The following is a 16,455-nucleotide window of genomic DNA, read 5'->3' as shown; positions in this document are numbered from 1 at the left end:
CTCGTGATCCACCCGCCTCGGCCTCCCAAAGTGCTGGGATTACAGGCCTGAGCCACCGCGCCCGGCCAACAAATTATTTTAAGTAATAATTTTCCCACTTACATACTGTTTTAGCAAATGTTTTCCATTAGCAAAGTCATTCATTGTTGACAATTTAGAAAATACAAGTAAAAGAAAAGAGAAAGAATGAAAAAAAGGAAGAAAGACCTAGAGACATCCATAACTCCATCTCCCAAAGATAACTACTGTTAATATTTTGGTGGCATATCCCTTATATCCCTTAGGTATACTTTTTTTCCAAAACTGGCATCAACTGAATACCATGTTTTGTAAACGATTTTTTTACTTAAATTGCAAACCTTGTTCTAGGGTGTAATAAGTGGCGTGGTATTCCACTATGTGGATTTAACCAGTTGCTGCTTTCCTATTTCAGTTTTTTCCAGTATTCTACACAAAGCTACAGAAAACATTCTCATTGCTAAACCTTTGCCCATTGCCGTAGTATTTTCTTTATAATAAAATAGTAGAAGGTATCACAGAGTGATTAGTTTAAGCCTTTTACTATCTACTCAGAACTGCCCTCCGGAAATGTTGTACCAACTTTTCTTACTGTTTGTTTGTTCTTGATGTTGTTGTTTTAAGATGGGGTCTCGCTCTGTCACCCAGGCTGGAGTGCAATGGCATGATATCAGCTCACTGCAGCCTTTGCCTTCTGGGCTCAAGTGATCCTCCCACCTTAGCCTCCTGAATATCTGACAGTACAGGCGCATGCCACCACATCTGGCTAATTTTTGTATTTTTTGTAGAGATGGGGTTTTACCCTGTTTCCCAGGCTGGTCTCAAACTCCTGAGCTCAACCGATTCACCTGCATCAGCCTCCTGAAGTGCTGGGATTACAGGCATGATTTAGTGTGCCTGACTAGTTTGTTGTTTTCTAATTTTAGATTCAGGGGATACGTGCAGGTTTGTTAGATGGGTATATTGTGTATATGCTGAGGTTTGAGCTTCTAATGAACTCATCACCAAATAGTACCCCATAGATAGCTTTTCAGTCCTTGTCCCCCTCCCCCACAATATTGTTATGAATCAGAAATGTACAGTGGAAACCTCTTATAAGATGGAAGTTAGATTCTAAAGTCAGTGTGAGAGGTAAAAATTGTGGTCAAAGCTATCCGCCCAAAGTTCTGAAGTTTCCAGTGAGGTAAAGCATACTGTTTTTTATATTACAGTTTTTCCTTTAGCCTTGGAACAAATTGCAGCTTCTTAATTTGATCACCAGCTGAATCAGTTATCTTGTAATTAATTATCATGTTACGAAAAACGAGTTTTGGAATTTTTATTTATTTTATTTATTTATTATTATTATTTTTTAAGAGGGGGTTTCACCATGTTGGTCAGGCTGGTCTTGAACTCCCGACCTCAGGTGATCCGCCCACCTTGGCCTCCAAAGTACCTGGATTACCAGCAAGAGCCACCACACCTGGCCGTGGAATTTTTTTTTGAGACGGAGTTTCACTCTTGTTACCCAGGCTGGAGTACAATGGCGCGATCTCGGCTCACCGCAACCTCCGCCTCCTGGGTTCAGGCAATTCTCCTGCCTCAACCTCCTGAGTAGCTGAGATTACGGGCACGCGCCACCATGCCCAGCTAATGTTTTTTTTTCTTTTTTTACCCAGGCTGGAGTGCAATGGCACAATCTTGGCTCACCACAGCCTCCGCCTCCTGGGTTCAGGCAATTCTCCTGCCTCAGCCTCCTGAGTGGCTGGGATTACAGGCACGTGCCACCATGCCCAGCTGATTTTTTGTATTTTTAGTAGAGACGGGGTTTCACCATGTTGACCAGGATGGTCTCGATCTCTTGACCTCGTGATCCACCCGTCTCGGCCTCCCAAAGTGCTGGGATTATAGGCGTGAGCCACAGCGCCCGGCCCTAGCTAATGTTTTTTGTATTTTTTTAGTAGAGACGGGGTTTCACCATGTTGACCAGGATGGTCTCGATCTCTTGACCTCGTGATCCACCCGCCTCGGCCTCCCAAAGTGCTGGGATTACAGGCTTGAGCCACCACACCCGGCCCTGGCTGTGGAATTCTTTCAGTCAAGCTTATTTTGCTGAATCCTCTTGTAAAATACTGTCCACCTGCTAACCACAGCTTCTGATGAGCATGAATAACAAGTTGTAACCCTGCTGAACTGCCATAAGTCTAGCCAATAGCAGAGATATTAACTTGTTTATTTCATTCATTCTTTTTTTTTTTTTTTCATTCAACAAATATTGTTACCTATAACAGTAGGTGCCAGGCATCATAGGTTTAAAATGCTTGGGCAGCTTAATCAAGATGAATATTATAATTTTCCACGAGGTTTTTAGAGCCTGACCCTGTTCTCAGCACCCCATCCCCACCTGCTGGAGGGCATTCTAAACTGGTCTATATAGTGACCCTCACTTGGTCCCAGGCAAGGCAAGGCTATCTGTTGTAATCCTGCCCATGTTTCCAACCTGTTGTACAAAGTATTCTATTTCCTGAGCAATGATGATGATGAAATTGTAATATTACAGTGCTGCTGTTTATTAGGTGTATGCTGTGTGCCAGGCATTGTCCATGCCCTATCTTTTAATCTTCATGGTAACGCTATGAAGGATGTGTACTTTTTTTTTTTTCTTTTTTGAGACAGAGTGTTGCTCTGTCGCCCAAGCTTGAGTGCAATGGCGTGATCTTGGCTCACCGCAACCTCCGCCTCCTGGGTTCAAGCAATTCTCTTGCCTCCGCCTCCTGAGTAGCTGGGACTACAGGCACCTGCCACCATGCCCAGCTAATTTTTTGTATTTTAGTACAGACAGGATTTCACTATATTGGCCAGGCTGGTCTTGAACTCCTGACCTCATGATCTGCCCACCTTGGCCTCCCAAAGTGCTGGGATTACAGGCGTGAGCCGCTGCGCCCAGCCACTGACGACGGATGTATACTTACCTGAAGTTTACAGATAAGGAAACTGAGGCTCAGAGAGGGTTGTGGTCTCATGATTAGCAAGTGGTAGAGCTAGGATTCAAATTCATGTCTAACTCCAAAGCTAGTACCCTTCCCATCACCCTACCCATAGGCCTTCTTCCCCACTGATACATCTATGGCATGGACCTTCTCTGGCCAAGTTTTGACCAGCCTGACAGGGCTTGAAATTTTGGTGAAACAGCCAATCAAAGATCTCTGCTCTGATCTACACAGGCCTACCATGGCTCTGTTCTGCAGCCCCACTTGGGGGATGGGGGACCCTTGCTTCCTCCCTCTCCTTCTCCAGCCCCAGAGATGGGTGAAGGGTCGTGAGCACTTTCCTGGTCCCCCAACACACGGTACACTTCTGCCCCAATGTTTTACCCCTATACCCCAGATTGCAGCCTGTTCCCGGAGCACTTGCTTCCTCTGCCCATTCTCTATACAGACGGAAGGCTCCTCAGGAGCAACGGAGAAGATGAAGAAGGGGTTGTCTGACTTCCTAGGGGTGATCTCAGACACCTTTGCCCCCTCGCCAGACAAAACCATCGACTGTGATGTCATCACCCTGATGGGCACACCGTCTGGCACAGCTGAGCCCTATGATGGCACCAAGGTATTCACTGACAGCCTCCCCTACAGATGCCTAACATCTGTAACCTGGGCTTGAACTTCCAGTTGGTACTCACAAAAGCAGCCCATGTTCAGGCCAAAAAATAAATACGGGTATATTATTCATAGTAAATCAGAAAATACCGATAAGCAAGGACAAGATAATTATTTTTAAACTCATAATTGCATCACCCGAAGAGAACTCCTGATTTCTTAATTGGTATATAACCTTACATTTGTTTTTGTTTGTAAACACAGGTAAGGATAGTTTCTTGTTTTTTTTTTTAACAAAATACATTTTATATATGCAGTTTTGTAACCTACTTTTAAAAAGCCAATAAACTAGCATCTTTTTTTTTTTTTTTTTTTTTTGAGACAGAGTCTTGCTGTGTCACCAGGCGCGAGGCTAGAGTGCAGTGGCGCGATCTCGGCTCACTACAACCTCTGCCTCCCAGGTTCAAGCAATTCTCCTGCCTCAGCCTCCTGAGTAGCTGGGACTACAGGCGTGTACCACCACGCCCAGCCAATTTTTGTATTTTTTTTAGTAGAGAAGGGGTTTCACCATGTTGGCCAGGATGGTTTCGATCTCTTGACCTTGTGATCCGTCTGCCTCAGCCTCCCAGAGTGCTGGGATTACAGGCGTGAGCTACCATGCCCGGCCGTCTTTCTTAATCATCATCTTTTTTTTTTTTTTTTTTTTTTAAATAGGGTCTCAATCTATCACCCAAGCTCTCTCTGGGGCTCAGTGGGACAATCCCGGCTCATTGTAGCCTCAACTTTCCAGGCTCAAGGGTCCTTCCACCTCAGTCTCCTGAGTAGCTGTGACTACTGGTGTGAACCACCACACCCAACTAATTCTTAAACATTTTTTCAGTAGAAACAGGGTTTCACTGTGTTGCCCAGGCTGGTCTCAAATGCCTGGGCCCAAGTGACCCTTCCACCTTGGTCTCCCAAAGTACTGGGATTACAGGCGTGAGCCACTGCACCTGGCCTTAATGTCTCTCAATTCTTACAAGTAAATATAGCATTATTTATTCCGTTACTTCCTTCATGTTACATATTTGGATTCCTTTTGGCTTTCAAGCATAATAAGGAACACTATGGAGAGCATTTTTAGAGGCATAATCTTTTCCACGTTTGTGTTACTTAGAGTAATTTCCAGTAATAAATGTATAGGTAAGGGGAGAGGGGTGTCTTCAGAGCACTTAAAGCAACAGCCACAGTAGCATATTTTTGCTGCTTTTTTTTCCTCCTTTTTTTTTTTTTTTTTTTGAGACAGAGTTTCACTTTTGTTACCCAGGCTGGAGTGCAATGGCGCAATCTCGGCTCACCGCAACCTCCGCCTCCTGGGTTCAGGCAATTCTCCTGCCTCAGCCTCCTGAGTAGCTGGGATTACAGGCACGCGCCACCATGCCCAGCTAATTTTTTGTATTTTTAGTAGAGACGGGGTTTCACCATGTTGACCAGGATGGTCTCGATCTCTTGACCTCGTGATCCACCCGCCTCGGCCTCCCAAAGTGCTGGGATTACAGGCGTGAGCCACCGTGCCCGGCCTTTTTCCTCCTTTTTTATTTTATTTTATTTTTTATTTTATTTGAGACAAGATCTGACTACTTAGACTGGAGTGCAGTGGCATGATCCCAGCTCACTGCAGCCTCAACCTCCTGGGCTCAAATGTTCCTCCTGCCTCAACCTCCTTAGTATTCCTAGTAGTGGGGACCACAGGTGTGCACCACCATGCCTGCCTGGCTTTTTTTTTTCCTTGTAGAGACAAGGTCTCCCTACGCTGCCCAGGCTGGTCTCAAACCCTTGGGCTCAAGTGATCCTCCTATCTCAGCCTCCTAAAGTGCTGGGATTATAGGCTTAAGGTACTGCACCTGGCCACATTGTATTTTCTATTTCACGGAGTGTTTTCTTCTAAATTCACAATATAATGTCATGGCAGTTGGGCCCTCTTTGTAGCTCTGGTTTTTTTTGTTTTGTTTTTCATTTTTGTTTTCAAGATAAGGTCTCACTCTGTCCTCCAGGCTGGAGTGCAGTGGTGTGATCACAGCTCACAGCAGCCTCCATCTCCTGGGCTCAGGTGCTCCACCCACCTCAGCCTCCTGAGTAGCTGGGACTATTAGGCATACATCACCATGCCCAGCTAATTTTTGTACTTGTTGTAGAAACAGGATTTCCCCATGTTGCCTAGGTTGGCTTCATAGCATTTTATCACACTGAACTTCTTTTTTTGTTTGTTTTTGTTGTTGTTGAGATAGTCTCGCTGTGTCACCCAGGCTGGAGTGCAGTGGAGCGATCTTGGCTCACTGCAACCTCCACCTCCTGGGTTCAGGCGATTCTCCTGCCTCAGCCTCCCGAGTAGCTGGAATTACAGGTGCATACCACCATGCATGGCTAATTTTTCTATTTTTAGTAGAGACTGGGTTTCACCATGTTGGCCAGGCTGGTTTTGAACTCCTGACCTGAAGCGATCCACCCAACTCGGCCTCCCAAAGTACTGGGATTACAGGCATGAGCCATGGCACCCAGCCCACATTGAACTTCTGTTCCAAAAGTACTGATTTTTCAAGTATGTCTCTTAGCACTAGGATTAGGGCCACCACTTAGTGAACATGTGAGTGGAACTGTGAAAATGTTTAATAGATAAGATTTTGAGTTATAACGACAGTCAGTTATCACCAAAACCACTTACAGACAGTCCATGCTTCCTGCAATACTGAGGAAGGACGGTGGACTTCGTCTTTACCAGCTAAGTTTGCCAACTTGTGGTTCTAGTGGGAATGTAACTTGGTAGACTGGCTATACAATTTAAAAATTCTTGAAGGGTTTTAATGTGAGGGGAATTGCGTTACTTTAAAATTTTTCCCTAAATTTTGACTTTATTAATATATTGGTACTAACATTTTTCGAATTTCACTTACTAAAAAGCATTTTTTTTTTTTTTTTTGAGATGGAGTCTTGCACTGTCGACCAGGCTGTAGTGCAGTGGCGCAATCTCGGCTCACTGCAATTTCTGCCTTCTGTGTTCAAACAATTCTCCTGCCTCAGCCTCCTGAGTAGCTGGGACTACAGGCGTGCACCACCACGCCCAGCTAATTTTATTGTATTTTTAGTAGAGACAGGGTTTCACTGTGTTGGCCAGGATGGTTGATCTCCCAACCTTGTGATCTACGCGTCTTGGCCTCCCAAAGTAAAAAGCATTTTATGCCAATAATTTTGTAGCCTGCTTATGCAGTATACAGTTACTAAGAAAATACATCTTAGTTCCTGGGGTGGAATACTGGGCAAAAGGCCATTTTTCTGGGAACCCCAGTAACCCCAGTTTTGGATGCCTCGCCTAGCACTCCACTGTGTGCCACAGTGCTATAGTTAACAAGTGCGCTGTGGGTATCCGAGCCTACAGGGGAGAAGCTGGGTTGTGGTTGACTGAGTATCCTGGCAGAGAAAGGGTGCTTTCTATGTCCAGCACTTCAGAATTTGTTTCCTCTTCTCCGTTTCTTACAGGCTCGCCTTTATAGCCTGCAGTCGGACCCAGCCACCTACTGCAATGAACCAGATGGTGAGAGGGTAGCAGTAAGGGATGGGCTTCTAGGGCAAGTAGACTAAGGGGGTCTGGGTCATGGGCCCTGTTAGTCTCAGCAGAGGCTGGGCACCCCCTATGTAGAGGGACCAGAGTGAGAGTGGTGTATAACTTATACTGTGTGGGTGGGTTGATGTTCTCATTTCTTTCCTGAACATGAGCTGTCCTTGCCCACCTGCAGGGACTTGGCCCCTCTCAGCCCTCATCCTCAGCTCAGCCTCCCTCCCAGCCCTGCTGCCCCACCTGCCTTCTCTTCAGCTCCTGTTGGCTAAGCCCCTGTCATGCAGCAAACCCCATGATGGCAACTGGAGATCAGAAATGAGCCAAACCCTCCACCTAGTCCAGCCCTCCAGGAACTGGCCGTTAAGAGGGAGAAAGCAGAAACCATGAATAAAGCAGAGATACTAGAGAGCAGCATCCACATGACTGCTTCCACAGAGCAACAGGGCAGCGGGAGCCCAGAGGAATGGCACCCTTCCTGGCCTGGGAACCTAGCAAGTGATGCTGGAGTTGAGTTTTTTTTTTTTTTTTTTTTTTTTTTGTCTCCCAAGCTGGAGTGCAATGGTGGGATCTCAGCTCACTGCAACCTCTGCCTCCCAGGTTCTAGCAATTCTCCTGCCTCAGCCTCCCAAGTAGCTGGGCTTACAGTCGCCTGCCACCATGTCTGGCTAATTTTTGTATTTTTAGTAGAGACAGGGTTTCACCATATTGGTCAGGCTGGTCTCAAACTCCTAACCTCAGGTGATCTACCCACCTTGGCCTCCCAAAGTGCTGGGATTACAGGTGTGAGCTGCTGCACCTGGCTGGAGTTGGGGTTTTAAGGGTAAATTAGAAGTCAACTAGTTTCACTATGAGAAGTGGGGAAGGGCATTCAAGCAAAGAGAGCGGGGAGCACCCCGCCTTTTGGTAACACCAGGTTAAAGGGTACGTATGAGGAACTGAAGGCAGTGAGACCGGCTCGTGGGAGCCAGATTGTGAAGGGCTTTGTGTGGCAGACCAGGCAGTTGGAATTTTGGCCTAAAAGGCTCATGGTAGTAGCTCTAGACCTCTCTTTAGTCACAAAGGCCTTTAAAAATCGATTGAAAATGACAAGCCCTCTCTCCACAAAACTTTTTGTGCAGTATGGGAATTCTTTGACCCTTTGAAGCCCATCTTGGACTCCAGCTTAAAAAGCCCTCCCATAGAGAACTATTGAAAGGTTTTTTTTTTTTTTTGAGACAGAGTTTCGCTCTTGTTACCCAGGCTGGAGTGCAATGGCGCGATCTCGGCTCACCGCAACCTCCGCCTCCTGGGTTCAGGCAATTCTCCTGCCTCAGCCTCCTGAGTAGCTGGGATTACAGGCACGCGCCACCATGCCCAGCCAATTTTTTGTAGTCCTAGTAGAGACGGGGTTTCACCATGCTGACCAGGATGGTCTCGATCTCTTGAGCTCGTGATCCACCCGCCTCGGCCTCCCAAAGTGCTGGGATTACAGGCGTGAGCCACCGCGCCTGGCCCTATTGAAAGGTTTTGAGGCCTGGGGTGATCAGAGTTTGCAGTTTAAAGCAGCCCATGGGGCAGCATTGTGAAGAATGAAACAGAGAGGGAGAGACAGCAGACAGGAAGACAAGTTAGGAGGCTCGGTAGGAATCCTGTGTCAGGGGTAAGGCCAGAATGTAGGAAGAGTCAGGTGGCACGAAGAGGACACTGTGCTTGTAAAAGACACAAGTTAGCTACGCGTGATGGCGTGCCTGTAGCCGCAGCTATTCAGAAGGTTGAGGCAGGAGGATCGCTTGGACCCAGAAGTTCAAGGTTGCAGTGAGCCAAGGCTGCACCACTGCACTGTAGCCTGGGTGACAGAACAAGACTCTGTCTCTAAAAAATGAGACACTGAGGAAGTGTGATCGAGAGTGATTGGATAAGGGAGGAGACAGGATGGCCCCAGGTTGGATAACCCTGTCGGATAGCCAAGTGGGAAGGAAAATTAGTGTACGGTGTATTTGCAGGTAGAAGTATCGGGGGTACCTGGATCTCTGGATCTAGGGCCCAGATAGCCTGGGATGCAAAGAGAGACACAGGAATTATCAGTGGGAGGATGAGGTTGAAACTTGTAGTTTAGTGGCAATTATTTTGGGGAAAAAAAAGCCAGAGAGATATGGAAAGGAAAGGAAAATGAGAAGCCCACGGAGACTCAGATGGACCGAACAGAGAAGTGGAGGAAAATAACAAAGGAGTGAGAAGCCAGGAGAGGGCTTCAAGAGAAAGGCAGTGGTCCCCAGGGTCAGAGGTGGTCACGTGAGGGAAAACAGAAATCAGTGTTGGCTCAGGCAGCTGGGGTCATGTGTCCTGAGAGGAGGAGATTCAGTAGCCAGGTGCCATGGGCTAAAAAGCAAGCAGGGATATGAGAAAATGGAGATTGCAGCCCCTTCTGGAGATCAGTCAGGTACCACACCCACCCCTTCACCCTGCCTGACCCCCTACCCTGGGCTAAGTGCCTTTGAACACACGGGCTTTCTTCATTTTCCATGTCCAGCCTTAGGTATTTTATCTAAGCCAAGGGTTCTTTCTCCAGACCAAGGGAACTGACTCTCAGTGTCTGTCCCTCTGCAGGGCCCCCAGAATTGTTTGAAGCCTGGCTTTCCCAGTTCTGCTTGGAGGAGAAGAAGGGGGAGATCTCAGAGCTCCTTGTAGGCAGCCCCTCTATCCGGGCACTCTACACCAAGATGGTGAGGGTCCAGCCTGCAGGGCCCCAGCCAGCTCCAGGCTTGAGGTGTTGGGAGGTGGGAGGGACATGTTCACAGTCACTGTGGAGCCATCTAGCCCAGAGGGCACTGGGAGGCTCCTTAGACCCAGACCAGCCACGTCCTAAGCCAAGAACCCACATGGGAGAAGCTGGTTTGCCAGGCTTGTGGCAATCAGAGAATGATGAGAATTGGAAGGGCCAGCGAAGCCTGATAGGAGTGGTTTTCTCCCTCCTTGGCCAACCTGGACTAGAAAACGGGGTCTGGCCAAAACTTTGGTGGGGGTGGAAGTGCTCTATCACTGCTAAGCCACTTAATGGGTCTGAAATCCATACTGGATGGGAACAAACTGGTAAGGCTGGGGACACAGACCCCACACAAACACTCCCAAAGTCTCACCTCCATTTTCCCTTCCCTCCAGGTTCCAGCAGCTGTTTCCCACTCGGAATTCTGGCATCGATATTTCTATAAAGTCCATCAGCTAGAGCAGGTATACTGGTCTAGCCTGGGGAGGTCCCCTCTCAACCCTAGGGGAAGCAGGCTGGATTTATTGAGAGAAGAAAGGGATACAGGGTGCCAAGAGTTCTGGGATCAGGACCAGGGTCTGGGAAGAGGGTGCCCTGACTGCCTCTGGCCATCTGCTCCCCCACACTCAGGAGCAGGCCCGGAGGGATGTCCTGAAGCAGCGGGCAGAACAGAGCATCTCTGAAGAGCCTGGCTGGGAGGAGGAGGATGGTAAGAGGTGTTGAGAGGTGAGGGGCAAGTGACACGTCTTGTCTGCGGGGCACTCTGGACTGGGCCATGCTCTCTGAAGCCTGGAGAGACTTGGTGCCCATCAGGGAAGAGTAGGGAATGAGCACATTTTATGTGCTGAGGATAGGCGGAGCTAACAAGGGGATGTTGAACAAGGCTAGTGGAATTCTGATTTAGGTACAAAAATCACACATGTCAGTCAGTGCAGATTCCCCTGTCAGCCCATGAACCAGCTGCCGCTTAGTCACTGGTGAGCTTCTTGAAAATCCAGTTTCCCTTCCCCACCTTGTAAAGAAGACTGTTAAGATGCAGCCAGACATGTATTCTAAACAAGCTCCCTGGTAATATTAATGCCCAGGCTGGTTTGGGAACCACTGGGTTAGGAAGGGAGCTGAGCATCCTCTACCTGTAGCTCAGCTTAGAACAGCATGTTGCAACCTCCTGGATGACATACTATTAATGCATTTCTTAAGTGTTTATACCGTATGTCCAGGCTGCACTAAGAGCTTTACATAGAGTCCTTACCACAACGCCATTACCCCTCTTAAGGATAAAAGTAAGTTAAAAGGTAAGTTAAAAGTTAGGTGGCTTACCCAATGTAGCAGACAGCAGAACCCAAACTAGGATGTAGCAGAACCCAACCTGAACCCAAAACTGACTCACTTTCCAGCCATGGCTTTTTAATCGATAACAGCCCCTTGGACTGCATTGCTGGAAGCCCACCAGACATTAGGCCCAATGGCTAAGCAGGACTTTGACTAGCAGGGAGTGTCCACAGAAGCATTGTGATGGCAAAGGGGTGAGCTAAATGACACTATTGAGTCTTTTTTATCATTTTGAGACGGAGTCTTGCTCCATTGCCCAGGCTGGCGTGCAGTGGCGCAATCTCTGCTCACTGCAACCTCTGCCTCCTAGGTTCAAGCGATTCTCCTGCCTCAGCCTCCCAAGTAGCTGGGATTACAGGCATGTGTCACCACACTCAGCTAATATTTTCTGTATTTTTATTAGAGTTGGGGTTTCACCATATTGGCCAGGCTGGTCTCAAAAGCTCCTGACCTCAGGTGATCCACCTGCCTCGGCCTCCCAAAGTGCTAGGATTACAGGTATGAGCCACCATGCCTGGCTTGAGTCTTGATCAGAGTAAACTTTGGTGGGAACCTGAGAGCTTCAAGGTTGTCTTAGGGCTGGCCGGGGTACATTTCCCTCCTGCCCCTCCCTTTCTTTCTCCTCAGAGGAGCTCATGGGCATTTCACCCGCATCTCCAAAAGAAGGAAAGGTTCCTGTGGCCAAAACTTCTACATTCTCTGAAGGCGGACCTGGCCCCCAGAACCCTTGTGAAGAGAATCTGGTGACCTCAGTTGAACCCCCAGCAGAGGTGACTCCATCAGAGAGCAGTGAGAGCATCTCCCTTGTGACACAGATCGCCAACCCTGCTGCTGCACCTGAGGCACCAGTGCTGCCCAAGGACCTGTCCCAAAAGCTGCTAGAGGCATCTTTGGAGGAACAGGGCCTGGCTGTGGATGTGGGCGAGACTGGACCCCCACCCCCTGTTCACTCCAAGCCTCTAACACCTGCTGGCCACCCCAGCGGCCTAGAGCCCAGACCTCCAGCCAGAGTAGAGACTCTGAGGGAGGAGGCACCCACAGACTTACGGGTGTTTGAGCTGAACTCAGACAGTGGGAAGTCTACACCCTCCAACAATGGAAAGAAAGGTAGGTTTGGAAGCCCAGGCCCAGACGGTTGTGCGGGTCAGTGCCACTTCCCAAGGCAGATTTGTCTCTTGTCCCTTGTTAGAATACTGTGAGCAGATTTTTTTCATTTCTGATGATGATGATGACAGCTGCCATATATTGACTGTTTGCTAACATATTTCATTAATTCTAAGTGGCACATAATCTCTGAAATAAGAATGCATCTTAAAATTGTTGGCACCTGGCCGGGTACGGTGGCTCAAGCCTGTAATCCCAGCACTTTGGGAGGCCGAGGCGGGTGGATCACGAGGTCAAGAGATCAAGACCATCCTGGTCAGCATGGTGAAACCCCGTCTCTACTAAAAATACAAAAAATTAGCTGCGCATGGTGGTGTGTGCTTGTAATCCCAGCTACTCAGGAGGCTGAGGCAGGAGAATTGCCTGAACCCAGGAGGTGGAGGTTGCGGTGAGCCGAGATTGTGCCATTGCACTCCAGCCTGGGTAAAAAGGGCGAACCTCCGTCTCAAAAAAAAAAAAAAAAAAAAAAATTGTTGGCACCTTAAGAGTCAACAAAACAAGTTTGATGCTTGATCCCATGCTAAATATGTTATATGGCACTTAATTTCTCACTTATATCTCACAACCCAGTGAGGTTGGTAATATTGTCCTCATTTTACAGATGAAGAAAGGCCCAAAAATATTAGGTAACTTGCCTAAGTTCACATGGCCGGGAGGCCCAGATTCAGACCCAGGTCTGACTCTAAGCCCATGCCCTTCACTAGCACGCTGCCATTTTCTATCTTTTTGGACAATTTAACCTTACCCTGGCTTGGGAATCCCAGTGACACTGATGTTAAGGGTCTTCTTACCTGTGTAACCTTAGGAAAGTCATTCGGCTTCCCTAAGCTTTCATTATTATGAAATATAGAAACAAAACTCATACATACCATTTAAAGAAGAATAAAATGAACACCATGAACTTACAGTGACCCAGCTTGAGTAATGGAGCTTCAGTTTTGTATCTGTATAATAGAATTTTAGACTGGAGACTCTGAGTTTAAGTCAAAGAGCAACCTCTGTAACTGCAGGAATTAAAGGACAAGGATAGCCTTGGTGTCAGCCTTTTTGCCACATCCAAAATGCCACTTCAGAGATGGCTGATTACCAGCAAGAACCACCCCCCAGCCCCCCCACCACCCACACTCTTTACACACATATGCTCTCCTGCCTTTGCTAACACTCAGCACCAGCCCCACAGCCACAAAGCTTGCCCAGCAGGGAAGGCCTGGTCTGCTAGCGCAGTAAGGGACTGGTTTGCCACAGTGGATGGGAAATGGACCCCACCCCACCCCTAACCTATTCCCTGATAGAAACCATGGAGTTTCCAGTCTCCAACCGAGTGCTTCCTTTCTGACTCTAATTCAGTAAAGTCATCCATTGAGCTCCTACCTGTTCTTTATGAGACACTGAGTGGGGAGGGGCAGAAGCTGCAGTCTTTTTGAGGAAGCATGAAGCAGGATGTGTCAGTCTGGTACTGGAGGAGTTCAGTGAAAGAAGGAATCTCTGGACGTCTGTGGTGCTTCACCAAGGAGAAAGCCTTGTATAGGAGAGTTGGAGAGTTTGGGGCAGGTACAGGGAAGTGGTAGTCTAAGCTGAGGGGGCTTACAAAGTCCAACTAGCAAAGGGCATGGGACAGCATGTGTAAGGGGCGGTGACCTAAACCCACTCTTCTGTATTCTCTCACAGGAGAAGGAAGTACAAGAAGGGTGAGTGGGTTGACTCAGAAATAGAACTTCAGAATTTAAAACCTTAAGCTGGATTCGGAAGATTGGCCTTGGGGCCATAAAGCAGCAAAGCATGGATGTTAAGGGCATTGGTTCTGGAGTTCAGACAGCTCTGGGTTCAAATCCCAACTGGATTTATAAGTTAAGCCATGTAACTTCAGAAAGGTTACTAATCTTCTCTAAGCCTTTGGTCTGCTATAAACAGGATAATTGTTTCATGATAGAGCCTCAATCGGAGAAGAAATTTAAGTAGAGCCCTGCTTTGGGGAAATGATAATAGAGGTAACATTCTCTGAGCACTTTCTGTGTGTTTAGATCTGTGCTAAGCACTTGATATGCATATTACTCAATCCTTACAAAAGCCTTATGAGATCTGTGTACTTTTTCCCATTTTTCTAGTGGTAGGAAACTGAGATCAGTCACCCACCCAGTAAATATTTCAGACAGTGTGAAATAGTCCTGTAGGAGAGGGAAGAGTAGGTGATGGGCCTGACAGGTGCAATAGAGTTGCTGGGTAGATGGTCCCAGGGCCCATTGAGGTTGTGATTGTAGATTTTAAGTGAGACCATCAACCTGTTGTATTTTTGTTCAGCCACATTCAGTTGCTCAGGTGCAGGAACAGAGCAGATGGGGAGTTGAGTCTAATTGGGTTCAAGTTTAGCCAGGTAAAATCAGTAGATGAAAAGAAAGTCTGGCTGGGCACAGTGGCTCACGCCTGTAACTGCAGTACTGAAGGGAGGCTGAGACAGGTGGATCGCTTGAACCCAGGAGTTCAAGTCCAGCCCTGGCATTGTGGTGAAACCCCTATCTACAGAAAATACAAAAAATTAGCCAGATGTGGTGGCACATGCCTGTAGTCCCAGCTACTCAGGAGGCTGAAATGGGAGGATCACCTGAGTGGGGAGATTGAAGCTGCAGTGAGTTCAGTGAGTTGAGATCGCTCCATTGCACTCCCAGCCTGGGTGACAGAGTTGAGACCTTGTCTCAAAAAAAACAAAGGAGGCTGGGCACGGTGGCTCACACCTGTAATCCCAGCAGTTTGGGAGGCCAAGGCAGGCGGATCACGAGGTCAGGAGATCAAGACCATCCTGGCCAACATGGTAAAACCCCATCTCTACTAAAAATACAAAAATTAGCTGGACGTGGTGGCGTGCACCTGTATTCCCAGCTACTCAGGAGGCTGAGGCAAGAGAATCACTTGAACCAGGGAGTCAGCGGTTGCAGTGAGTCGAGATCGTGCCACTGTACTCCAGCCTGGCAACAGAGTGAGACTTTGTCTCCAAAAAAAAAAAAAAAAGGAAAGAAAAAGTATATGCAAGAAGGGATCAGAATGATGGCTCATGGAATCTGAGCTGAGTAAGGGGGAAAGTGAGGGACAGTGAAACAGTTGGAGAGTTACAAATTATAGGTTTCATTTGGAATTGGGCTACAAAGAGGGTGATCAGAAAAGATTAGTAGTTATTGAAGACTGTATGGAATTGAAATTATAGGAGAGGTAAACATAAGGTCTGAACCACTCTTATGTGCTGCTTCTGCCGCACTCAGGGCCTATGAAAGGAGGGGCTGGGGATGTACTACAGAAGACCCACCAGAAACAACTGTAGTCAGGTGGAAGGAAGCCAGAGTCTTGGACTAGGCTGGGACAGTGGGAACATGTAGAGGGAATAAATCTTAAAAGGAAGAATGGGAGCTTGGAGACAAAGTGACTCCTGTTTCCTCTTGGGGCCACATCTTAGGGTAGACATAAAGTTTGGTTTCTAGGTACAGTAGAATTTCTTGGGATGCCGTAGCCAAAGGGTCTTACTGGGTCCCAGGGTGATCCCTGTCATTGAGCAGCTGCTTCTCACCTGCAGTTTGTCACAGGATTACTCTGTTTTGAGAGACTGGACTTCTTTCTGCAGGGGAGGGGAGGGGAGATTGGGGCAGGCCTGTGGCCTGGAAAGAGCCTGGAAGTTAATACCTCACTTCATGACTGACTGTATGACTTAAGAGCAGTATTTTTGCCTCTGTTTCTTAACTAGGGAAGCAGAGAGTCAATTAAATAGAATAAAATGAGCTGTGAGTGACAGCACTACCAGGTAGCAGTCACCTAAAAACTTCTGTTTTCAAAACAAAACTAGTAGAACTCCATCCTAAGGTCTTTAATTGTAGCACAGGTCTCAGCTCTCTGCCACGTGCAGGTTGTAATGGAGATCTTAGTGCTCTCCTTGTGTGACAGGATAGTGGAAGGAGAGCCCAGCTTCATGTTTCCCTGCGCCACCTGAAGCCTTCATTTTCTCATCTGTATACTGGGACTGTTGATACTCACCCGAGAGGTAGATATGG

The 16,455-nt window shown here is 47.5% G+C and overlaps 1 protein-coding gene and 1 long non-coding RNA gene across 4 annotated transcripts in view; both read left to right on the top strand.

Moving 5' to 3' along the window:
* The window catches only part of BSDC1 (BSD domain containing 1), a 33,623-nt gene that overhangs the window by 7,547 nt on the left and 9,621 nt on the right, over positions 1–16,455 (top strand). For 2 of the 3 annotated variants that reach the window (XM_032246759.1, XM_032246758.1), the window contains exons 4-9: positions 3,385–3,603; positions 7,107–7,161; positions 9,772–9,887; positions 10,324–10,392; positions 10,559–10,637; positions 11,888–12,367. In XM_032246759.1, coding sequence (XP_032102650.1) covers positions 3,385–3,603; positions 7,107–7,161; positions 9,772–9,887; positions 10,324–10,392; positions 10,559–10,637; positions 11,888–12,367 — 1,018 coding nt within the window. The remainder of the gene's footprint in view (positions 1–3,384; positions 3,604–7,106; positions 7,162–9,771; positions 9,888–10,323; positions 10,393–10,558; positions 10,638–11,887; positions 12,368–16,455) is intronic. The other variant, XM_032246760.1, reaches the window with a different exon arrangement.
* Positions 7,168–9,297, top strand: LOC116529208. The gene is made up of 2 exons (XR_004259428.1): positions 7,168–8,380; positions 8,689–9,297. It is a non-coding gene; the product is annotated as an uncharacterized LOC116529208 (long non-coding RNA).

This window comes from Sapajus apella, unplaced genomic scaffold (assembly GCF_009761245.1).
Source record: "Sapajus apella isolate SASKATOON/1434 unplaced genomic scaffold, GSC_monkey_1.0 scaffold62, whole genome shotgun sequence".
Classification (NCBI taxonomy): Eukaryota; Metazoa; Chordata; class Mammalia; order Primates; family Cebidae; genus Sapajus; species Sapajus apella.
The sequence above is the reverse complement of the archived record's forward strand: the minus strand, read 5'-3'. Positions and strand labels throughout refer to the sequence as shown.